The 26,124-nt window shown below is 44.5% G+C and overlaps 1 protein-coding gene across 5 annotated transcripts in view; it reads left to right on the top strand.

The window, feature by feature from the left end:
* HSD3B7 (hydroxy-delta-5-steroid dehydrogenase, 3 beta- and steroid delta-isomerase 7) overlaps positions 1-26,124 on the top strand; it is a 138,907-nt gene that overhangs the window by 71,988 nt on the left and 40,795 nt on the right. For 4 of the 5 annotated variants that reach the window (XM_029606900.1, XM_029606897.1, XM_029606899.1 and 1 more), the window contains one exon: positions 8,475-8,636. In XM_029606900.1, coding sequence (XP_029462760.1) covers positions 8,480-8,636 — 157 coding nt within the window. In that variant the 5' untranslated portion in view covers positions 8,475-8,479. The remainder of the gene's footprint in view (positions 1-8,474; positions 8,637-26,124) is intronic. The other variant, XM_029606902.1, reaches the window with a different exon arrangement.

Below are 26,124 nucleotides of genomic sequence, written 5' to 3'. Positions count from 1 at the left end.
TTTGTGCGAGTATCGAGCAGGTCCAGGTTATTTGGCTCTCTAGGAACTCGGCCTCTTGTCAAAAGCTTCCAGTTTTCAAGCAGAACCAGTGAGAGTGTACCAAAATGGAGAATTCGGCACCAGATCCCCCAAAAGCTCAATAGTGTTATTGCTCCAAGTCTAGCTTAGAAACCTCAAGCCAGATTTCAGAATCCATATAGAGCCCCAGATCTCAATATCCATATCCATGTTAATAAATGCACCATTGTGGCTTCATGAGTTTAAGGGCCAAATCTCGTTCCCTTATGATGACGGTTCTAGCTAAAGTTGGCAGGTGTGAATTTTCTGCCGGGATGGCATGTAAAAAAAAAAAGTGGCCCCCGTCCCCTGCTCAGGGTGGCTGGCAGTGCTCATCATGCCAGCTGTTAAAGAGAGGAAGGAAGCCTGGGGGGGAGGGGGGAGTGCCAGGGTAGCTGGGTAGGTACGGCTGAAGGCACTTTTTTCTGCTTCTCATGCTCCACTCTTTTCCCCTTTCCTCACCCCTGTGTGTGAGAAGGGGAAGCTGGTGCTGCAGGTGGGATATGTTGGGGGGGTGGGGAAGAGAGGGGAGCCGGTGGTGTAGGTGGGATGTAAGTGTTTGGGGGAGGAATGGGGAAGTGGTGGAAGAGGTGGAATGTATTTGGGGGGGGGGATATGCATATGTGCGTGTAGTCCCCCTCTCCCTCTCCAGTTTGTAGATGCCTCCTTCCCCTCTCCCATGTGTGTGAGTGTCTGTGGAGGAGGAGGAGGGGGAGGGGGGTATTTGTATAGCAGAGGGGTGTGTATGGGTGAAGACACTCTTTCCCCCTCTCCTCACCCTTGTGTGTGGGGGTGGAGGAGAGGGTATGTGTGTGTGAGTAGGGGGAGCTGATAGTTTAGGCGGGGTAGTGTGTGTGGAGGGTGTGAGTCAGAGTGGAGAGGGAGTGGAGGGTGCATGTATTCGTTCCCTTCTCTTCCTCGTGTGCATGGGAGGGGGGGTTTAGTAGTGTAAGTGTATTATGTTGGGGGGATGAGGGGTGAGTGTTGGGGATGTGTATGGCTGGAGGCAGTTTTTATTTTACTTCTTACCCTCCACTTTCTTCTCATCCCTGGGTATGTGTGTGGCAGGTGTGTTGGGGGGGGGGGGGGGTGTATATGGGGAGGATAAGTGGTTGTGAGGAGAGGGTGTGAGTGTGTATGGCAGGGACGGTGGTGGTTTGGGATGTGAGTGCGTGTGTGTGGCAGGCGTCTTTGGGGGTGTGTGTGCATAGTGGGGTGCGTGGGATGTGGGTATGTATGGTGGTATGTTGGGGGTGAGGGGGTAATAGGGAAGGAGGGGATAAATATGTGTTTGCCTGCACTCTTTCCCCTTCTCCCTCCCCCTTGCCCTTCTGTCTTCTCCCTCCTCTCCTCACCTCTCCATTTACTCAGTCCTTCCTCTCCCTTCCCATTCCATCCTGCCACACTCTGGCACTCCTTACTGTCTCACCCCTCCCTTCTCTTCTTCATTTCCAACACAACACTCTCTTCTTCTCCTGCCTCCTTTCCCTTCCCTTCCCTTCCCTCCCTCCTGAGGCTGCTTCTTTCCATTGATAGGGGCCTGGGAAACCCCCAGTAGCCTTCTAAAGCTGGCCCCATAGCCAATTGTGCCCCCACTCTTCCCCTCACCTTGGCTGTTTCCTGCTGGTGGTGGGGCCTGGGAAAACCCCACCCGCCCAATTTGCATTGATGGTGCCAATCCCCACGCTAGTGAAGTCCACGCAATAGCCCCACTCCCGGTAGCTCTGGAGGAGCATTGCTACACGTACAGACGCACAGTGATGCTCACCTGGAGCATTTTTATAGAATAGTAATATATATTTATATGAGACAGAGAGAGACTTCTTGTTTGAATGGAATGAATCCCCAGATCTTAACTGCTTTATCTTGTCTCAGCAGATGACATAGTGCAGAGGTGGCCAACTCCAATCCTGCGAGAGCCACAAACAGGGATTTTAGGATATCCACAATGAATGTGCATGAGATAGATTTGCATGCACTGCCTCCGTTGTCTGCAACTCTGTCTCATGCATATTCACTGTGAATATCCTGAAAACCTGGCTTGTTTGTGGCTCTCGAGGACTGGAGTTGGCCACCCCTGACATAGTGTCTGTGCTGAAAATATCTAAAAGCATCCTTATTCATCAGGCAAGTTTGTCTTTAAGGAGTTCGAAGCTTGCCAGTTTTGTTTTCTTATCCGTGATCTCAGAAATTGCTATTGCTCCCTTACTGTACCAATTCCTAAATGTTAGATCACTTATGCTGGCTGTAAAATATGGATTTCCCAATATTGGGAGAAAGGGGGAGATTTCAGGATTTTCCTTAATTTTAATCCTAGTTTAATTCCATGCCAATATTACAGACTTGATTAGACAATTACTTTCTGGAGAAATGTTCTTAAACTGAGAATGTAATAACATAGATTTTCCATTGATAAGTAAGGCATGACATGTGAGTGACATTCATCTGGCGGCTCCGAATGGACCTCTCTCTGCTAACTAGTTGAGCATGTGTGGGAATTCCCACTCGGGTATTACCTCTTGAGCCCCCTCAGTCTTATTTTTTAGTCCAAGCACGTGTACTTCCAGCTCTCTCTCTTTTTTTTCCTCTAAAAAATCTTGATAAATTTAGTTTTGAAGATGCCTCACTGCCTCAGCATTCCCCAAACATCACTTTTCAATGCTAATAAAAAAAAATATATATATATTCTCCTCAGGATAGCAAAGAAATCCATAGATTTTTTTCTGACTCCGAATTATTTACGGTTTTTTTCTTAGCTGCCTCGACAGCTCCTCTGCAGGACTAGCGCTGCCTCAAAAATAAATAAATAAACACATAAATGGAAGAAATGAAGGAAGAAGAGCTGTTATTAGAGGACAGATGCCTGCAGCAGCCGGGATTCATCTTCTGGTACCTCTGGCTTCCCTATTACTGCGTTGAGTAGAATTCCACGTTCATTCACACCCCCCCCCCTTCCTATGGTGCCAGATTCCGGATCTGCCATGGCCTCAGGGTTGAGTGGGGCTGTGCGAGCAAATCACACCTTCTGGTGCTTTGGGACATCCCTCGTGCAGGAGCCCTTGACTTTCCAGCCCTGTTAACTAGGCACCATTGAACGGAGCTCCATCACATACGGCTGTCCTGGGCGCTCTTGAAGGAGGCGTGATGCTTTCGAGACATGCACCTTTCCTCCTGTTCTTGCCCCGTCGGGGATTACAGATCCTTCATAGAAGCACCATTAAAACACCACATGACCACTTATGGTGCTGTCAACGCAAGCGCTGTCCGTGGTGACATTGATGCAAGTGCCATTCCTGGTACTGTTGACGCATTATGGTGCCGATGAAAGCATCTATCCCGGTGCTGTTCCTGCATGTGCCTCTCATAGCACCATCAGTGCAAATGCCTATCGTGGTACCATTCTTGCAGGCATCCTTCACAGCACCGTTCTTCCATACTCCTCTTACAGCAATGTCAGAGCATGCACCTCGCAAGATGCTATTGAAGCATATGCCTCTCTCAGAGCGATCCATGCAAGAGGGCGCTATTGAAACTTGTGCAGCTCAAAACCTTGTGCCCTTCTTGGCATTGCCAAAGTTTGCACCATTTCTGGCACCATCTAAACTTGCACGCTTACAGCACCATCACCATAAAAGTTCCCAGAGGCTGTCAAAGCAGAAAGCCCCAAAGTCCTTTGACAAGAGTATCTAATCTCTCTATCTTCAGTCACACTTTTGTGTTTGTCTGTGGCCAACAGGTGGTGCCCTGATCAGTGGAAACTGCACTGTGCAAAGACAATATGTTCTGTCTGCAAAGCCCTGTTTCTCAGGTTCACACACACACACACACACACACACACACACACACACACATTTAACAAAAGGAAACAATATTTATTGTTTTCATTTTTGTTCAGTTTTAAAATTTATAGCTATTATAGACCAGACAGCTTGAGCAATACAAGTCACTTTTCACTAGTATAACAAACACCCCGTCTCTCCATTTTATTCTAATCCCTGCTGGATACGAGGAGTAGGGTGAAGTCAGGAACCCCTAGAACTGGAATGGGTGACCCTGTTCTGTGTTACAGGACGTGTATTCCCTCTATAGCCCCAGGCCGATGGTTGTGGCAGTCTTGCTACTTGGTCTAGGCACAAGTTGGAATCTCCTTAACTTTTTTCTAATTGGCATGCCAGTGAAAAAGTTATTTCCTCCCACAAGGAGAAGTCCATCCTCTCTACAGCTCTGAGTGGGAAAGTCAACTGTGATGGAGATGTCACAGAGCAGACCCCAAGGGTGGCAGAGGAAATGCTAGAAGTATCTGACGAAGAAAGAAAACCCCCAGAACAAAGCAAAGAGTCAGGAGAACTGTAAAACCCAATGTGGGCAGGAATTGGGAGTTGGGTGGGCCAAGGTCCCTCCCATCTGAGTGCAGTGAGTAGATAAATTCAGGAAGGTAGTGTGGTTCTCCCCTTTAGAGCGACCACAAAGAAGCAGCCAGGAGGAAGGAAGCTCAGAAGCAGAGGAGCCGGAGCGACCATCCTAAGTAGAGCTGCAAAGGAGGTAGGAGGCATGAAGACCTAGCAGAAGGAATGGCAGCAACTAGTTAGCTGAAGTTATCAAGCATCATTTTTCCTTAACTGAAGTGAGGGGGGGGTGACACTGCAGGGTTGCTAGGCCGGGAGAAATAACCACAACAGTTAAGCACCTTTGGTGATTGTGACTGTGTAAAGCTGCCGCATGGGAGGTTGGCAGCACACCCTATGCAGGGTTGAAGACCTGCAAGGGCCTTGAACTTGTTTTCCTGCTGGGGTAGTCGCAGTGTGGACAAGCAAAGATTTAAGAGAGGTGGCCAGGGGCGGCTGGCTTTCACACATACTCAGGCGGGGACCGGACTCTCAGAGCCAGATAAACTCGAGTCACGCTAACAGACTCGCAGCTTGACCCAAGAACGATTTGGACATTATTGCACATAAACTGTAATGGGTGTAAGGCCACCATGAACAACCAGTTATAAGTTATCCCCCTGCCCCTCATGGGATTTTGGAGTGAGAAAATTGACAGGGGAAAGGGGAGAGAATTGTTGCACAGCGAGGGATAGTGCTGAGGCTGAGGATACTGGAGCATCCCAAGCAAAGTGTGCTAATTATTGAAGAGTTTTTTCAGGAATCAGGATACTGCAGCAGGGAACTACCAGCTGAGCATAAGCTGTGTTCTGAAGCACAAGATATCACACAACCTAGCCCATGTGGACAGGGCCACCTTCAGTATGAAACATGGAGCACAGCCAATTTTGGTCTTTTTTCCCCACTCCCATTCCCCCCCCCCCCCCCCCCCCCCCCAAGAAGACCGAGATCTCTACCCTGATCTCCATCTCCCTCAAATACAAATGTGGTAAGGGAACTAGCACTCAAAAATTGAGTATAGAAATCCCTGGGGTTTAGTTTAGTGCATAGCCCCATCCATCAATTGTGATAGTGTTGGCTCCTTAAAATATACTCATATACTCTGTCGGGCACGGATCTCACGTAACTGGATAATTTATGTATTTCAAAGCTCCATGCTTAAAACACTAATGTCTGTTCATCTACTCTGCATAGTTTAATGTTTATATGATTGTAACAACTTTGAAGCAACCAGATGGTGCGATGTACACAATATTGAATTATGAGGCATGTTTCCTCCATCTGCTTCAAATCATCTACAAGGCATTTGATACAAATGCTCCTCATCAACTTCATTGGAAAATGCTGCGTGGCTTGGTTGACAACCAGTAGCCTATGCAGCGATGTTACAAGAAGTTTCTGGATAAGAACATAAGTTGCTATATTGGTTCAGACTGAGGGTACATCAAGCTCAGCATCTTGTTTCGAACAGTGGCCAATCCAGAATACAAGTATTTGGCAAGTACCCAAACATTAAATAGATCCCATGCTACTAATTTCAGTAATAAACAATGGATATTTCTTAAGTCAGTTTGACTAATAGCAGTTTATGAATTTCTCCTTCAAGAACTTGTCCAAACCTTTTTTAAACCTAGCTAAGCTAATTGCCTTAACCACATCCTTTGGCAACGAATTCTAGAGCTTAATTGTGAATTGAGTGAAAAAGAATTTTCTCAGCTTTGTTTTAAATGGGTTATTTGCTAACTTCATGGAGTGTCCCCTAGTCCTTCTATTATCTGAAAGAGTAAACAGCCAATTCACATTTATCCATTCTAGTCCTCTTAATGATTTGTAGGCCTCCATCATATCCCCCCCCCCCCCCCCTTTTCTCTAACCTGAACAGCCCTAACCTCTTTAGCCTTTCCCCATAGGGGAGCTGTTCCATCCTTTATCATTTTGTTTGCCCTTCTCTGTACCTTCTCCAATGCATCTAAATCTTTTTTGAGGTGTGGCAACCAGAATTGAACATAGTACTCAAGGTGCGGTCTCACCATGCAGGTGACTGAGGCGGCTCATGAGGCAATGCCCAAGCGAGAATTCCCACACATGCTCAGTAGAGCAAAAACTCTACTAGCTAGGAGAGAGAGATCCATTTGGTGCTGCTGGATGACATCACCCACATGTTATGGCTAATTAATCCTTCTATCTATGGAAAACACAGTTTATGGTAAGCCAACTTGCCAAATGACCAATCTGGGGCCAGTTCTCGATCTATTTTAGTTGCCAAAATTTCAGAGGACCCTTTAATTCAATTGATCACATAACTTAATTCTGATACCAGGTTGTAAACAAGAATCCTTCTTTGTCCACTGGGTAGCTCTTCTTTTTTACAAAATATTTTAGTTTTCCCTCCTTTTCGAATAAGTTCTGTGATGATCTTCCTCCTGTGAGCTCTCCGCTTTCTCTTTACTTTCTCTTCTCTTTTCTCTTTTCCTCCTCCACGCTTTCTCCCTCCAAATTCTGTACTTTTTTTTTTTTTCCCCCTCCACTCCCACCTCCTGGCTCTGTTCTCTTGCTGCCTCTTCCCTACCTGTCTGTTACTTCTTGTAATGACTTTTCTCTTTCACCTTCTTGGTGCTGTCTTTCCTCTCGCCCACTTCTCTCCTCTCCCTTTCTTGCCTTGCATTCGTGCCCTCCCTCTTTGTATCGTCCTTGCTCATTGCACACCCCTCAGACCGTGGCAGAAGCAGTGGGGATGCTGCGGAGGAGGATCTCCCATCCCTTCCAGCAGTGACAGAGGCTATAATCATGTGGATGTGGAGAAGCAGCCACCAGGGGCTGTAATCATCCTACTTCCCTCCAAAATCAGAAGCTGCTTAAGTGCCCTCCTGCTCCGTTTTCTTCTGTCTGTCGTTCAGGAGGTGGCCGCTGCCCTCTCCGGAACGGTTAGCAGATCCGCCATCTCACTCCACGTCGACTGAACAAGCTGACACAGTCCTGGTTTTGCCTCATCGCATGGATGGATTTGTAGCCCTGTTTGGTTAATATGGGGTGAAATGGCATGAAGAAGATCTCCTATGCCTGCACAAACAGCCTCTTCTTGCTGCCTCAGAGGAATAGAGCCATGCACGGCTTGAGGCTGTTCTCTTTTTCATGTAGATGTTGAGTAGTCAGAATGAGGCTTGGCATTTGGAGAAATTGCCCCCCAAATCAGAGACGTGGTCGAGTAACCTTTATCTTCCAGGCTAGGCCTTCGCATTGCTGACGTCTCCTCCTAAGTCGCCTTGGGGCACGTGAGGCCGCTGGCGCTCTGATGGCTCGAGCTGTTTCATGGATTGGAGAGGGACTGCTCTCTCCATGTCGGCATCCTCTTTCTCTGGGATATATGGGGCCAGTGCAATGCCTGCCCCTGCTGCTTCTCTCCTGCTGTTTGGAGCAGACCAGTGTCTCATGGTTTTTTTTTGGTTTTTTCCTAACTCTTCCCCCCTCCCCCTCCGCATGTGGTCAGCACTTCCTTACTCGTTCAGTACTGTGTACTCCTGCTATGACTTTCTGCTGTCTTGCAGGGCAGGCTGGTGCCCTATGGAGAAGCAGGATGGCCATTGCTTTCTCCTGCTTCTCCGTGGGGCAGCACTGACTGCCTCCTCTTGCTCCTGGAATGCCTCGTGCCGTCTAAATCTGTTTTGGGTAGCTGCCTGGAGCTTCATTTTGTTCCAGGCCATTTTGAGCTCTGGCACCCCATGGCACCATGCTGGGGAGGTGGAGTGCACCCTGGTTATGAAGGACCCTCCAGTAGCACAGCGCCTCCAATACCATGTTGGGGTGCTGAGGAAATGGAGCATGTCCTAGTTAAGAAGGATAGTGTTTCCTGCAGCACCTGCTGCTTATTAACACCATTCTGGGGTGCTGGCATAATGGTTACACACTTTAATGCTAGGCCGGGCTGTTTGGATTACCTTTAGCAAAGTTTTCACCGTAACTGCGGGCCTGCACGGGGGGGCAGTAAATGATGTATTTGGTGACCTGACACAAACACTCTGTTTTTCATTCCAGTTAAGATGGTGACCAAAGAGCAACAGGTGTACCTGGTGACGGGGGGCTGTGGTTTTTTGGGTTGTCACCTGGTGAAGATGCTGGTAGAACGAGCACAGAATGTTGCAGAGGTGAAAGTCTTTGACCTCTGCCTGGATGAAAACATGAGGCACCTGAGCACAGGTAAAATGTCCGTGCATTTTTTTGTTTTCACGGCTGTGTTCGGAGGGAACTAACCAAGAGCAATGAGCAGAGAGATACAGGAACCCCTGAGGACAGAGGAAGAGATCAGCAGGCTAGTCTGAGTTTATAATTAACGGCTATCCCGTCTGCTGTGCCTGCAGGCGGGGTGATATATTTTACATCTGGCCCCTCCCCCTGCCCGACGTCCCAGACCTGCGCCTTGCTGGTGGCTTTTATCTCCTTTACGATGTCATCTGCGGCAGACTTTAAACAGAGATCAGCTCCCTCAGGGTTGGCCCGGAGGAGCGGGGACTGTTAGCTGGGATGTGATAGGGCTATGCATTCTCTGTTTTTGGAATGAGGAGGGTTAGGTTTGCTGGGGTTTTGATAGTTTAGTATGTTGTATGCGCTATTTAGATAGGCAGGTGTGGGATGTGGCTTTGTGGATTTATTTGGAATAGCTGTTTGTTTTTAAAATTTTGTATTACAGAATTGGTCTATCTCCAGTGAGAGCGGGGGATGGGACTAATCTGTAATATTTTGTATTGGGTTTTGTTTTTTTTTTGTATCTGGCACAGGTTTATATTTGCGAAGAAAATGTAAGTGTATGTATGTAATAGAAACCAGTCACTGACTGGATTAATGAGAGAAGGTTATGAAACTGATAAACTCTGATAATTCCCCTCCCCCCCCCCCCCCCCCCCCCGTCTTTCATCTTTGATGTGAAAATTACCACTTTTGGTTTTAACCAAAAAACAAAGTGATCTCACCTCCTTTGGGGCATTTCTGCTGCTCCATGGAGCGATCAGAGGCATTATGACATTTTCCGTTTTATTCACCATTCCCTTCCTAATAATTCCTAACATTGTTTGCTTTTTTTGACCGCCGCAGCATAATGAGCCAATGATTTCAATGTGTTATCCACTATGACATCTAGATCTCTTTCTTGGGTGGTAGCTCCTAATATGGAACCTAACATTGTGTAACTACAGCAAGGGTTATTTTTCCCTATATGCATCACCTTGCACTTGTCCACATTAAATTTCATCTGCCATTTGGATGCCCAATCTTCCAGTCTCGCAAGGTCCTCCTGCAATTTATCACAATCCACTTGTGATTTAACTATTCTGAATAATTTTGTATCATCTGCAAATTGTCGTATTCCTTTCCAGATTATTTATAAATATATTGAAAAGCATTGGTCCAAGTATAGATCCCTGAGGCACTCCACTATTTACCCTTTTCCACTGAGACAATTGACCATTTAATCCTACTCTCTGTTTCCTGTCTTTTAACCTTAAATTTTTAGTTTTCTTAGAAGCCTCTCATGAGGGACTTTGTTAAACGCCTTCTGAAAATATAAATACACTACATCTACTGGTTCACCTTTATCCACATGTTTATTAACCCCTTCAAAAGAATGAAGCAGATTTGTGAGGCAAGGCTTCCCTTGGGTAAATCCATGCTGACTGTGTTCCATTAAACCATGTCTTTCTATATGCACTGTGATTTTAGTCTTTAGAATAGTTTCCACTATTTTTCCCGGCACTGAAGTTAGGCTTACTGGTCTATAGTTTCCCGGATCACCCCTGGAGCCCTTTTTAAATATTGGGGTTACATTGGCCACTCTCCAGTCTTCAGGTACAATGATAAGTTACAAATTTTAACTAATAGATCTGAAATTTCAGTTTTTATTTCCTTCAGAACCCTGGTCCAGGCAATTTGCTACTTTTTAGTTTGTCAATCTGGCTTACTATATCTTCTAGGTTCAAAGTGATTTGACTCAGTTTATCTGACTCAACACCCATGAAAACCATCTCCGGAATCAGTATCTCCCCAACATCCTCATTAGTAAACACAGACGCAAAGAATGCATTTAGTCTTTCTGCAATGGCCTTATCTTCCCTAAGAGCCCCTTTAACTCCTTGGTCATCTAACAGTCCAACAGACTCCCTCACAGATTTCTTGCTTCGAATATATTTTAAAAAGTTGGTGGGTAAGGTGATAGAGCCCTATGGATCTCCACAGATCAGAAGGTGATAATCAGAAGGAAAATCCCCAAGCATAACAGCTTGAGATCTATCCTCCAGAATTAAAGAGAACCATTATAGCACTATTCATCTGATTTTCAATTCAGCTAGACATTGCAACAGGATAACATAGTCAACTGTATCAATGCCTGATGTTAGATCAAGCAGCACCAGCAAGGCATCATTCCCTTGGTTCAACTCTAGGTGCAAACCATCTGAAAGTGCATCCTTGGCTGTTTCAATTCCATGGTCTCAAAAATTAATGCTATCAAGATATTCCAGTAGCTCAGAGATGGCCAACTCTGGTTCTCAAGAGTTGAAAATAGATCTGGTTTTCAGGATGTCCATACTGAATATGCATGAGATATATTTCCATGCATTGCCTCTTTTATGCACAAATATATCTCATGCATATTCATTATGGATATCCTGAAAACCAGGCCTGTGGCTTTGGAGGACCGGAATTGACCATACCTTCAATAGCTGAATAGAGACAACTTTTTAACTAACTTACCAAGACAGGGTATATTTGAGATTGGCCTATAATTACTGTAATCAGTTAAATCAAGATTACTTTTCATGAGAACTGGGTGAATAACAGCAGCTTTTGGTAAGTATCCCATTTACAATAATACTCAGGCCCAGCCAGGTTGAGCATTGATCTACGGGACTAAAGGTGATTCAAATACTCATAAGAATTTTGCTTACCTTCCTAAACTCTCTGGCAATCCTAGTGAATCCTGACTGAGGGAACTGAACGAATAACTTGAAATCATTATTAAGCTAAGAGATAACCAAAACATCCATCAACTCTGTATTCCTACTTAGTTCTTGATGTAGGAAAGTGATTTTTTCTGAGGAATATATTTAGATGAGCACTCATATCTCTCTCTTGAGAATTCATAGTTGAAAAACTGCTTTTTAAGTTTTAAAATTTTCTTTGAAATATGATATAGCAGGGGTGGCCAACTGGCATCTCGCGAACGGCATGAAGCTTTTTCGAGCTTCAGCTGTAGTTCCCAAGTAAAAATGCTGTTGCATTTCTAGGTTAGTCGTCTGCCTCCTGCAAACATCGATGCTCCCTCTTCTGAGGAGCTGGCTCAGATGAAAGTTAAAAATTTACAACTTACTTATTTAGTTCAATAATTTATATTTCACCGATCCACCATTCTTAGTGGATTACAAAACAACATACATAGTGTCAAAACACATTTCACTGACAACATAAAACTACTTGCTTGCTTATACTCTAACTACATCCTGCATTATGCAGATAATAAGGAACCCAGTTAATCAATATAAAGGCCATAAACTAGAACAAAGCTTTAGGGAAGGCCAAAATAAAAAAAAAAAAAAAGAGTTTTAAGACCCTTCCTGAAGCAGAGCATATCACTCTTGGTTCTTAGTTCCTCAGGAACCGTGTTCCATAAACTAAGGGCTGCTGTGCTGAAGATACGATTCCTAGACTCAGTTAATTGAACCTCACTCAGAGGTGGAATCTCCAGTAAATGTTGTGAGGAGGATCAGAGACAACAGGTTGGTTGGTACTTCCGAAGTGCTGCAGCCACGCATGGAAGGGCATGACCATGCAAGGCCTTAAAAACCCACAACAGCATTTTAAAATTTACCCGCCAACTGATGGGAAGCCAGTGCAGGGTAGTCAGTACTGGAAAAATATGGTCATACACTAAATTAATAAGGCGAGCTGCCGAGTTCTGTATGAGCTGAAGTACCCGTAGGTGAGAACTGGGGAGGCCTAAGAACAAGACATTGCAATAGTCCAATGATGACCAGACAAAGGATTGTATAATAGTACAAAAGTCATTAGGACTAAGAAGAGACTTTAGGGGGGCGCAGCAGCCAAAGTTTGTACTAAGATGGCCATACAAGCTTGTCAACATGAGACTGCATAGACAGGGAAGAGTTCATGATAACTCCCAAATTGCGTTCTCTTAGTTGGCGTGGGATATTGTGTCCTTCAAAAGAGAGATGGAAAGGGAACTCCTCTGGCAGCTTACATGCCAGAAGCACAATTTCTAACGTTCTAATAGTTTTTCTAACGTTGAGGGCTAACCTGTTATTCTGCAACCACTCCTTAATCTTTGTTAGATATATAGACAGTTTTTTCAAAGCTTCAGAGAAAGAAGAGATGGGGGGAAAAAAAAGTTGTATATCATCTGCATATAACCTGAATGATACATCCATCTCTGAAAGGACCACACAAGGGGAGCAAGATAGATATTGAAAAGAGTAGGGGGAAAGGGAAGGCCCCTGGGGGACACCTATAGCCAGCGGGTGTAAGGCAGATGTTGAATTCACGATTGCAGCTCGGTACTGGCAGTGAGATAAGAATGAGGCAAACCAAGAGAGGACTGTAGATGAAATTCCCAGTGCTTCCAACTGATTGAGCAGCAGCTCATGGTTGAGCGAGTCAAAGGCTGCTGATATATCCAGCAAGATAAGATAATTTTTTACCACTGTCAAACCCCCGACAAATCACATCAAAGCTGGAGAGCAATAGTGACTCAGTACTATGAAAACGGCAGAACCCAAATTAGGAACTATCAAGAAGAAGGTTATCATCCAGATATTCCACGAGCTGAGTATGAACCACCTTCGTAATTACTTTTGAGAGAAGAGGCAAAGAGGAAATCGGACAATAATTTGAGGGTTCTCATACATCTAGATTTGCTATCTTCAATAGTAGACGGACAACTGCCACCTTAAATGCGGAGGGTAGAATACAATAACAATCTTAGTAAGAAATGGACCTACTTCTGCATGCAACAATTTAATCCAGGCTTTAGAACATGAATTAAATGAACAAAAATGTTTTCATGTGCTGCAAGATTGCTGTAACCTCCACAAATGAACCAAGGGAAAAAGAATTCCATGTTGCACCTACAGACGAGGGCCTTGGTACTGAAAGTGTCACAGAGTTAGAAAAGAAATCGACTATTTGGACAATCTTTCTGGTGAAAAATATGGTAAAATTATTACATAAAGACAGTGGAGACTCCAAAGAGATGTTAGATGGTGGCGTTTCCAGAGTGTGAACTAATCTGAATAGTTTGCGTGGCTGTGAAACTGCAGCAGCTATCCGAGAAGATAACCAAGAGCATTAACAAGATCCATGCCTTGCTTATAATCTCTAAGTTTGGACTGGTAAAGGGCAAGATGTGCCTCAGTCTTATTCTTCTGCCAGCAATGCTCGAGGTACGAAGTTGAATTCTGCCCAAGCAGGCTCCTGAGAAGGGGGGAGGATTGCTACCTGCATGAGCTGCCTGCCTTTTTGCTGCTACCCCCCTTCTGACAAAGTGCTCCATAGTCCCGGAACCAAGGGGTTGTCGAGAGGGCCAGTCAGGCCAGTCATGTTGCTGGTGTTGATCGCAGCGACTCCATGCCTGGAAAGTCACTGCGACCAACACCAAGCTCTGGTTGCAGCCTCCCCGTTTGATTCTACATCTGGTTTCATTTTCTCCACAGTGGCAGGAGCTCCCCAGGCCTGCTTCCATAGACCCCACCCTCACTACCTTCAGCCGCAATAGTAGGAAATAGCCAGCTCTCTCTTCTTTCATTTATAGTGCCTCTCTAAGCAGGAGGCACCTAACACAACTCCTACTACTGCTTCAATGGCCTCTACTGCTCTCTTCTGCTGATGGCCTCCTCAATCTCAGCTGCTGCAGGCCTTGCAGCCTGTCCTTTCCCAATGAAGGAAGACCTCCAGAAGCATTAACTGGAAGCCTACCCATTCTCCAGGGGCCCTGCCTGGATCCCTCCAACCACTAATGTATGTAAAATATATTTTTTAATATTTCGGTTTATGTCATTGAGCATGTGGGAGAGTAAGCGTCAGTAAGAGTATGCCATAGTATGCAAGAGCAGAGTTTATTAATCTAGGTAGATCAGTGTTTCCCAACCCTCTCTTGGGGGCACACCTATGTTGTCAAGTTTTTAGGATTGTGACAATGAATATGCATGAGATAGATTTACATGCATTGGGGACCCAGTATATGTAAATCTATTTCATGCATATTCATTATGGATATCGTGAAAACCAAACTGATTAGGTATGCCTTCAGGAGAAGGTGGGAAACACTGAGATAGATGATTATTTTTTCCAGCTTTTCTAGAGACAGTAGCTCTTTCATATATCCTGGTTTTGTCCATCCAAAGAGCCTTATTACTAGATAGCTAGTAGGATGTTTACGCTATAATCTTTCTAATTTATGTTTATCCCTCTTCAACACATGCAGTTCCTGAATATACCATAGGGATCATTTAATGGCAGGGGTAAAATGAGTTCCCCATTCAGCAACCATAACTAAAGTTCTAATAACTTTCTGATCGCACAGTGTGACCACAGTTTTCCTAAATTCTTATCCTCTAACTTTTAGTTAATCTCACCTAAGATATCAGGAGACACTGAAGCAAGACAGCCCACTTTCTGGTGAACTATGTTATCCTTGGCGGTTAATGAAAAAATGTGCAACCTAAATTTAATCAGATGGTGGTCTCATCATATCATTGGGAGGATCTGGTCCTCCCAGATGAGTGGAGACATTGATCAACTGACCTCCCCATGGATTTCATGGTCTCATGAAAACCAGTAACCAAAGGTGCAAAACATAGAGCAACATGTAAGTTGAAATCTCCAAGGATAAGCAATTTAGAAAAGTTTAAAGTAATATTAGCTATTAGATTCTTTTTCCATCTACTTTTAGCAGCATAGATTCTACACCCTTAAGCTGCTATAAAGGACTCCTTGAAAACAGATCTAACACCATCCCCTTTTTTTATCTTTTCATCCAGCATCTGCCTCCCTGATCCATCATGTTATTGCTCTCTCTCTCCCTGACATCATTCTTGCTCCAGCTGTGGGGCGCATCTAGAATTGGGTTCCTGTGGGTGGACCTCTCCGGGAAGAAGGGAAGCACTGCTGTCAACAGCAGGGTGGAGGGAAGGACAGGAAGATAATGTCAGTGAGCAGGAATTCCCCTACATCTGAGAGTTAGTTGACTTATATATTTCCTGCCAGTTGTATTTTATATTAAAGTAGCTATAAGCGTTTGCAGCAGCACATGGAAACCTTTACTTCAGTAACCACTATCTACAGTCCCAGAATATAGTGTCAGAGCAATTTCAGTCTCAGATTTTAGGAATTCATAAGTTGGACTCTGGAATCAGGATGCAATGATTAGACAGATCAGTTCTGGCCAATAAGAGAGAAGGCTATTTTGCAGTGCACGGTGAAATCATTAAAGTGCTCCCCCAACCCCATTAGGACTTAATTTTAAAAAGTTTTGGTGCATTTCCATTCTTATATTGTATGCACAGATTATCTACTCCATAACATTGACTTATGTGTACATGTGCGATTCAGTGCTCTAGTTTTCAGAAAATGAAAAGAACCCTTATGATACCACTCTACCTACACTACACCCATCTCAGTTCCTGGTTTTCTCATATAGACTTTTTAAAGGGCAAAAGTCAGAGGTTTTTTTTTTTAATTTACTCAGTTAAAATGATACATTTCTTCACTTCTGGAAAATTACAAAGGATAATAGCAAAAGATATAGTGGAAGAACTTTTTAAAAAATATATATAGAATAAATAGGTACATATCATGAGTATTATTCAGTGTTGTATCTGTGGGACATTTGTCTTCAGGCAATACTTCTTATGGCATCTGACTTGATAGACAGCTTTCTGCATGGAAGAGGGAAGTCATCTCAGAGAGGAAGTAGGCCAGAATTAAAGGCCATTTCCTCTTTATCCAAAAGACCAGAAGATCTATTATCATGGCTACAAAAGGTCCAAAGGACTAAGAGTAGATGGACTATAGTGGGTTCTAGAAAGATAATACTTGTGAATCAGAGACATGTCCCAGAAATTACAGTATATCACTTCAGAATGCCTACATGGCATTAAAAACAGAAGATAGTTCTGAAAAAGTAGATGACATAGTGAAAGCATTGAAAAAAGACATCCATTGTAAAAGGAAACCTAAGGGTAGTGTCACAAGATCCTAAAAGAGCAGGAAACTCCTTTTGGTGGGAGAATATCACCAGAGGCATTGCATTAGGGGCACAGAAGGAAACCAAAAAATCAAGTGCTTACTAGCATTCTTAGCTGGCAAGGCCACTATCAATATTCTTGGTATTACAAAATTAGAAAGAAGGGAAAGTGAAGTTGATGACATAGTCCACTTGGTGATCAACATTCTGGTTTTCAAGAGGTGGCTGAAAAAATAAGGGCAAAAAGATTAGCATTCATAAGGTAGAAGACATTGCAGAAGGAATATCTGGAAGAGCTGAGAGAAATAGGGAAGGTAGTCAGGATGGCAAAGGCCATAGGGCAAGGTAACAAGTCTAAAAGGAGGAAGAGCAGAGATGAGATTGTAAGACTCTGAGGAGAACAGGAAGGAAGTGTGGAAGGTGACAAGGCAAAAACAGAAATGCTAAACAAATCCTGAAGAAAGGTTTGGAGAATGACCATAGATGACAGATATTTGGAATGGGTATTTATAGTAGCGATGTAAATGTCACATCATTTATGAAGTAGAGGATTTGCATGGAATAGTAATACTAAAAAATAGACAAAGCTATGGAGCCAGATGGGATACATGTTAGGATATTAAGGGAGCTCAGAGAGGTTCTGGCATGTCTACTGAAGAACATGTGCAATAGATCTTTGAAGATGGGAGTGGTTCCATGTGACTGAAGAATGCCAGATGTTGTCCCTCTTTATAAGAGTAGTAATAGGAAGGACTGTGGAAAATTGCAGACTGGTTTGCCTCACTTCAGTGGTGAGTAATTTAATGGAGACTCCATGGAAGGAAAAATAATGAAGTATCTTGAATCCAGTAGCATGCAGGATCCAAGGTAGAATGGTCTTACCAGAGAGAGATTATGTCAGTCAAATCTGATCCATTTCTTTGATTGACGGACCAGAGAATTAGACTGAGTACAGGCACTAGCTTTGGTGCACTTAGATTTCAGCAAAGCTTTTGATATTGTTTTGCACATGAAGTTGATAAATATCTGAGCAGCCTGGGGATGGGTCCCAATGTGGTGGTCTGGGTTAGAAACTGGCTAAGTGATAGACAACAGAGTGTGGTGGTAAATGGAATTCACTTTGAGGAAAGATGGGTAATTAGTGGATTGCCAGTTCTGGTCAATGTCTTTATAAGCAATATTGTAGAGAGCTCAGAAGGAAAAATGTTCCTATTGGTGGATGACAATAAGATCTACAACAGACTTAGACATCCCTGAGAGAATGAAATGAAATTTGATCCTAAGTCAGCTTGAGGAGTGCTTAAGTGCTTGGCAGTTAAAATTCAATAGAAAAAGGAGCAGAATCATGCATTCAGGGTGCAGAAGTTAGAGGGAGTGGACATGATGGGGGTCGGGGAGAGAGATATTGATGTGTAATACTCGGGGTAGACACCTCAGGGAAGTAAAACAGTGTGATAAGGTGATGGCAAGAGGGTTGCTAAGGTGCCTAGGGAGAGGCATAGCCAGTAAAAGAAGAGAGGTGGCGATGCCTCTACAGGAAATTTGGTAAGACTTCACCTACTGTATTGTGTGCAATACTGGCAAATAGATATGGACATGGTGGAGGTGGTACAGAGAAAAGCTACCGAAATGGTGTAGGGTCTTCACCAAAAGTCCTAGTAAATTATACATAAGGACCTAAATATATACCCTAGAGAAGAGGAGAGACAGAAGGATTAGGGATGTGAATTGTTTTTTGACGATTTAAAATATCGTCCGATATATTTTAAATCGTCAAAAAATCGTTAGGGCCACGATACAATACCAATTCCCCCGATTTATCGTTAAAAAATCGTAAAAAGGGGGAGGGCAGGAAAACTGGCACACTAAAACCCCCTAAAACCCACCCCCGACCCTTTAAATTAAATCCCCCCCTCCTGAACCCCCCCCCCAATGCTTTAAATTACCTGGGGATCCGGCGGTGGTCCAGAACGGCGGCGGTCCGGAACGGCCCCCTCAATAGAATCGTGTTGTCTTCAGCCGGCGCCATTTTTCAAAATGGCCGCCGCAAAATGGCGGCGGCCATAGACAAAAACAATTCGACGGAGGAGGTCGTTCCGGACCCCCGCTGGACTTTTGGCAAGTCTTGTGGGGGTCAGGAGGCCCCCCCAAGCTGGCCAAAAGTTTCCTGGGAGTCCAGCGGGGTTCCGGGAGCGATTTCTTGCCGCGAATCGTTTTCGTACGGAAAATGGCGCCGGCAGGAGATCGACTGCAGGAGGTCGTTCAGCGGGGGTTACGGACCGCCGCTGAACGACCGCCGCTGAACGACCTCCTTTTAGTGTGCCATTTGCTTAGAACTAGAACTCTTCAGCCGATTCATTTCCCCAAAGCCGATTCATTTCCCCAAAGAAACCACGGTGTCAGCTTACGAGATGTTTAAAAGTTATATGCTTGAAGTTTCTTAAGCTCCCTATTGAATCATTTACACCAATTTCCAAAATCTGTTTCCTTCCATGGGGGGAAAGGGCTGAACACGGGGAACATGTCTTTTCCTTCATAGATCCTAGTAACGTTTCTGAAATTTTGGAAAAATCAGATTCATATTTTCCTATTACTATGGCAACCTTGCCAGCTCAGTTGGAATTAGATGCTGACTGGAACTTCTTAAATATTTTTTTTATTGCAAAATTATGGAAAATAATAAAACAGTGAACATGGCATGTGCAAAAGTTTGGATACCCTTCCAGTTGATTTATTACTACTTTTTATTTAAGTTAATTTTTTTTAATAACAAGAATTGGCCCATATGGGCTGTGCAAAGCAGAAAACAGATGCAGTTGGGAGGGATAAAGGCTGATGAAATTGAGCTCAGAGGCAGGAATGGGGAGAGGAGAGAGTGAGCGTCTGTTGACAGGAGGTTTATGCTTTCTTGCTAATCCACGCCAGTCTGAATTGGGGGGGGGGGGAGGAGCAAGAGAGTTTGCACGCGCACATGCACACATACATACATATATACATCCATCCATACATACATACCTATACACACATCCATCTATGCCGATCTGAGACTTGGAAGGGGGAAGAGAGAAAGTTTGCATGTGCTACCTGCCTGTTAATCCACACCAATCTCAGGGTGACCAGAACGCCACACACAGTGGCCCCTGGAGGAGGTGGAGGCAAGGACCCTAATTTTGTGGCCCTGGGGAGAGTACACAAAGGCCACAAACTCTGGTTTAACGCAGAAAGGAGACTATGTTTAGGGGAGGAAGCGCATTCATGTTCTAGTATTGTTTTCTTATGTGGTGGGGATCTGGTTAAAGGTAGAAAGAGAGAGCAGAAATCTTCCAGTCCTTAGCTATCCCTCTCTCCCTCTCTCTCTCTCTTCCTCACCTTGCGGTTATTAATGTTTAAACTTTTCCTTGACGTGATCGATAACATCCAGTGCACATCGATAACTTGTCAGTAGAAGAGAGAAGAAATGCTGCTGGACTTCTCTCTCCCCCGCCTCCCCTCTAGGTATCTCTCCCGGAAGCTCATGGGGTTTCTCACGTACATTAGTCATTTTCATGCCTGAAGCCAGGGATTCCCTGGACCCTTGGCAGAGCCCCCACAGACCTAGTGAGCTATTAAAAAAATGACTTTATCGTTTCTGTTCCGTCCCCTCTGAGTGTTGCAGCTGCAGCCGGGGCTCTTTCGTCTTTAGTCCCGTTGCTGCCGTCTCCAGAGAGAAGTGATCCTGGCTGCAGCGTGGAGACAGAGCAGGTTATGATCTCTAGGAGCGATTCTGAGCCGGGGGTACGTGTACCACCCCTCCCCCTCGGAGGTATTTGGAAGGGGGTCCTGCAGCCAGACCACAGCTTCATCAGCACAGGAGAGAGAGGAGCCTGAACTGCCACTGCCAGAGCAGGAGCCAACCTCGCTGCCCCTCGGCGATCTATTACCAGCACGGATCTGCGCCTCCTCCCTCCTCCCGGGTCACCTGTCACATCTCCTGGTCTCTTGGCAGCTGGGGAGCAGCAGGATAGGCAGCCAGTTATGGTGGTAAAGCAGAGGCGGCAAGGCATCACAGTAGATGGTGAAAGCACTGCGCTGCTTGCAGCCACGACTGCTTGCCTCTTCCTGCCTTCCTGCTGCCTGAGCTTCTTAATTAGAAATGAAGCCTGCACAGGAGGAGGAGGAGGCAGACACAGGGGCCAGAAACGCAGCACTTTCACTGCCCCGGTGGTGCCTGCTGTCTTTCCTGCTAGTCCTGGGCTTGCAGTGATTGTTTTGCTTCTGCTCCCCGGTTGCCATTTATTGACTTGATTTTATATTCCGACTTTTCGGGCGCTTCAAAGCAGATTGCGTTCAGGTACTGTAGGTATTTCCCTGTCCCCAGAGGGCTCACAGTCTAAATTTGTACCTGAGGCAATGGAGGGTGAAGTGACTTGCCCAAGGTCACAAGGAGCGACAGTGGGACTTGAATCCTGGTTTCCCTGGCTTGCAAGCCTCTGCTCTAACAACTAGGCTACTCCTCCTCCTGCTCTCCGTGGCAGAGAGCAAGATTGGGGAGCTGGAGTGGGAAGAGCTAAGAAGGGAGATGAGGGCTGGAGTCGGGGGAAAATAAGCAGAAACGATAAGAAGTTAACAGGTGAGAGAAAGCAAGGAAATGGGGGAAGAACGACCCATATATGTTGTTGCGGGAGAGGGTGCGAGCTGGAGAAAGGGAGGTGGGGGGTTAGGAAGTGGGGAGGGGAGATGATGAAGGAGAGGGGGGTGGGTAGGTAGAAGAGTCAGGGAGAGTGGGATGGACAGCAAGAGATAGGAAGAGGAGGGCTGAAAGCCAGAAAAGAAGAGATGGATAGCATGGAAAGTCTGTGGGGAAAGAGGCAGGGAAAGTGAAAGCATGGGGAAAAAAGAGATAAAGGAGGAGAGAGCTAAAGTAACAGCAAATGATGGCAGATAAAGACCAAATGTGCTGGTAATAAAGGGAGAGAGATAGTTTAAGAAGAAAGCTGGAGAGAAATGGGACTAAAGAGAAATCTGAGAGAGATTAAGAAAGGAGAATGGAAGAAAACGGAAAGAAGAACTGGGAAACAAAGACAAACCAAATGAAAGCAGAGAAGAGACAGAGAGGGAAAAACCTTAACCAGCCAAGGCTGGGAAAAATCACATTTTATATCCTGTTCAGGATGACTGATAGAAGTGGGGTGGAATGAATAAATAAAGGAGAGTTATTTCCCCATTCAAATAATACTAAAACAATGGGACAACCTCTATGAAATTAACACCCAACAGACTTAAAACAAATCGTAGAAAGTACTTTTTCTCTAAGTGTACAATCAAGCCGTGCAATCTGGCCAGATGACGTGGTCAAGACAAATAACATAGTAGGGTTTAAAAGAGGTTTGGATGAGTTCCTGGAGGAAAGGTCCATAAAACATTATTAGTTGCTTAGATAAGAGGAAGCTCTTGCTATTCCTGGGAGAGATTAATAAGAAATAGATTTATTTTTTTGAGATCTGCCAGGTACTTGAGATCCAGACTGGGCTCAATGGACCTTTGTGTGACCCCGCATGACGTTTCTTATGTTCTTAATTTGATTTTGAGAAGTACTAAATTATTTAATATTCCTGATCATCCTGCCAGACCAGTCTGTACAAGTGGGTTTATCCTTCGGCCAGCAGATGGAGGCAGAGACCAAAAGCTCATCATTGAGCCCCTTCTCCATATAAGCGTCCGGTGCTGCCTCAGTTCCTCAGTAAGGTCTCTGCCTCAGCAGGTGTGCAGACAGATGGTCTGCTGCTGTGACTTCATTAAATAGAAATGAGTGGCTCCAGGGCAACAGCACTCCGTAGTGTCGCTTCCCCAGTGCAACCAGGTGTTTCGGTCTTTCTGGTTTCCTGAGGTGCTTACAGGTAGCCATTCACTGATAAAGGAGGGGCTTTTCTGCATGCATTTACCAAACATTTGAGGCTGAACCATCAGGAGAAGGGCACAGTATTAGCTCGGAAGTATTGGATGCAGAGCTAAATTACTCCCACCCGGGATAGGTACAGCTTGGTATGTCCCACTTGCCTAGACTGGTCTGGCTGGATGATCAGGAAGGATCAGTTAGATTCTTACTTGCTAACTGGCTTACCAGTAGTCCTGACAGACCAGTCTACAGCACCACCCCGGGAAGAGAACAGGGGAATTAAAAAACAAAACCAAACGTGTGCTTTATGTATATATACATATATATGTATATGTTGACATACACAGAGAAATGAGTGAAAGGATATTGGTTGTGTCTAATATCTTTCTTTGAGTTCCAGGGGATCTTTATCCTCAGAAAACGAATGGCGAGTAAGTTGTTGGCTATTCAAAAGGCAGCATTCCTAATCAGGAGCATGAAGAAGTAGCCAGGGAGTGAACGTTGGTGATGGTATCAGGTTTTGGGTATGATGGGGATTTGGAAACCAAAACTAACAATTGTCTTTGGATGTTTTTAGCTTTGGCATAGGGTTCAGAGGCATTGAGTCAGCACAGGGCGCTTATATGGAGAAGGGGTTCAATGATGAGCTTTTGATCTCTGCCTCCATCTGCTGGCCGGAGGATAATCCCACTTGTACAGACTTGTCTGTCAAGACTACAGGAAAGCCAATTAGCAGGTAAGAACCTAATTGAATCATGTATTAGTAGTAAAAGCTTGTCCAAGGATAGGGAAATGCTGTGAAGTGTAGGAAGTGACTAGTTGAGAAATGTGGTGGTAGAGAGTGGATTCATCAATTTAGAGAGAGGAGGGGGGAGGATCAGAGCTGGAGAGTATAGCAAGAGAAAGGGGCGGAGCTCAATTTCCATATCTGGTAGTAGAGAGTGGACTGGACAATACGGAGAGGGATGGAGCTGGAGAATACAGAAAGGGAAGGGGCAAAGCTCAGTTTGCATGCTGGCGATGTAGGTGTGGGACAACTTTCCTCTTTATTATAGTTAAATTTGCAGTTTATTTGTCTTTTTATTATTATTATTATTATTATTATTATTATTATGCATGTAACTGTTGCCAGATAACACTGGTGTTCTCTTGTTAGCTCTATTTTCTTCATGTAGTAGGTATGCCTAAAATACACCATAGACTATCTTTGGCATAAGTTTTTGATGTGGCAAGAAATGATATGGGCAGGGCAGTATCCACTTGTAATATTCCTCCCCTAACTCCCTGAAGTGAGCAAGGTGACTGTGGACTGTCTGGTACTCCCTCCCCTTGCTACAGCTCTCTCCATTCTTCCCCTGAGCTTCAAACTGGAGTAAATTTGTCAGAAAGAGGCAATAAAGCACGGTCACTACAAGTAACAGGCCCCCCTCCATTACCTCAGTGCCACCAGCTATGCCACACAAATGAAGCTTCCTGCTAGATTTGGTTTGTGTGTGTGTGTATACTTGTTGTTTTTCTGTAAACTGCACTGATGTTTTAATGATTCTGTAGTCAACCCAGTATTAAAGTATAAATGCCAATTGAAAAACAGGCTCAAATGTCACACTGAAATGCAAAATGTCAACATTTGCAGCAAATACTATATTTACAGTTCTGAGAGTTCACAGACATCTCCAGCTCTTGAAAAGAGGTACAGCAATCGCGAAAGGCTGAGAACTTCTGATCTATATTTCTGAGACTTTGAATGTCATAAGTTTTAATCATCCTGCACAGCATTGTAGTTTCCGGAAACCGTTGTCTGCACTTTGTGCTATATTTATCCCCTTCATTTCCTAATCTTACCCTCTCTTGTTTTCTTTTTCTCTCTGATCCTGGCTCTGTGTTTTTTTTGGGCCTGATTCATTAAGGCTTTTCTCCCATTCTGTGTCTGTGAGGATTCAGCGGCAGTTAAGCCAGATAACTCACAAGTTATCTGGCAAAATACCCACTTTTCAATATTTCCCCCACTTATCTGGCTACATTTTAGCCAAATTATGTAGGGGCATTCTAGGAGTGTTCTGGGAGGAGTTAAATTAGCTGGATAACTAAGGGATTAATATGCAGTCACTGGCCGGATTGCAGAATTAGTTGGATAAATTTATCCAGCTAACTTTGCAATCTGGTCAGTGACTGAATATTACCCTCTTAGTAAATAAGGCCCTTTGTCACCTTGTCTTTGCAATAATTGTTTTATGTTCTGCTTGTTGATTCCCTTTTTGCTTAACTTATTTTTCATGCTTGTAACATTTTTCATTTGAACTGTTCAGCAAAGGCATTTTAATTTTGGAATATCATACCTTGTGTCATGTGTCTCCTTGGAACTGTTTCCATTAAACACATTGGGCCTTGGCGGTTAAACCTTCTCTCCATTGGAAGAATCCACACCCGGGATAGGAAAGTGAATCAATGACTCAACCCTGGTATCAAGTATGCTGCCAACTTAGTTATAGCCAGAGTGAAGGCTACGGTAGTAGGGAATTCATTGTAAGCCAACTGGAACCTTCTGGGCAATGCAGTGTTTACCAGGTCTGGGTGGCTCATTAAGGTATGCATCACCTCAGCCACAGGGCAGGAGACCAGTCACCACATTTTAGTAATTATCCTGAGAGACTGGACTGAAGGCTTCTCTGGTTCTAGTTATCTGGTGGCTGGGAGTAGGGAATTAAGGGAGAAATGGTAATGCTTCTGGGTTGAGGGAACAAGAGAGATCACTAAATTCTTCTTTCTAGACTGTGCTCTTTTGGGTTACTCAGTTCTGTTCTTTCCTGGTTCACCTCCTGTCTCTCCAGTAGGATCCAACTAGTCCATATCTATTGCCATTCCTCCTCTTGGGTTTCCCTTGGTTCTGGTGTCCCCCAGGGTTCTGTGCTCTCAGTGGCCTTGTTCAACATGTCATAAAGCTTCTGTATCGCTCTGTGGTGAGACCGCACCTTGAATACTGTGTACAATTCTGGTCGCCGCATCTCAAAAAAGATATAGTTGCGATGGAGAAGGTACAGAGAAGAGTGACCAAAATGATAAAGGGAATGGAACAGCTCCGCTAAGAGGAAAGGCTGAAGAGGTTAGGGATGTTCAGCTTGGAGAAGAGACGGCTGAGGGGGGATATGATAGAGGTGTTTAAAATCATGAGAGATCTAGAACGGGTAGATGTGAATCGGTTATTTACTCTTTCAGATAATAGACTAGGGGGCATTCCATGAAGTGAGCATGTGGCACATTTAAAACTAATCGGAGAAAGTTCTTTTTCACTCAACGCACAATTAAACTCTGGAATTTGTTGCCAGGGGATGTGGTTAGTGCAGTTAGTGTAGCTGGGTTTAAAAAAGGATTGGAGAAGTTCTTGGAGAAGTCCATTACCTGCTACTAAATAAGTTGATTTAGAAAATAGCTACTGCTATTACTAGCAACAGTAACATGGAATAGACTTAGTTTTTGGGTACTTGCCAGGTTCTTATGGCCTGGATTGGCCACTGTTGGAAACAGGATGCTGGGCTTGATGGACCCTTGGTCTGACCCAGTATGGCATG

This window comes from Rhinatrema bivittatum, chromosome 6, assembly GCF_901001135.1.
Source record: "Rhinatrema bivittatum chromosome 6, aRhiBiv1.1, whole genome shotgun sequence".
In the NCBI taxonomy this organism is placed as follows: domain Eukaryota; kingdom Metazoa; phylum Chordata; class Amphibia; order Gymnophiona; family Rhinatrematidae; genus Rhinatrema; species Rhinatrema bivittatum.
The sequence above is the reverse complement of the archived record's forward strand: the minus strand, read 5'-3'. Positions and strand labels throughout refer to the sequence as shown.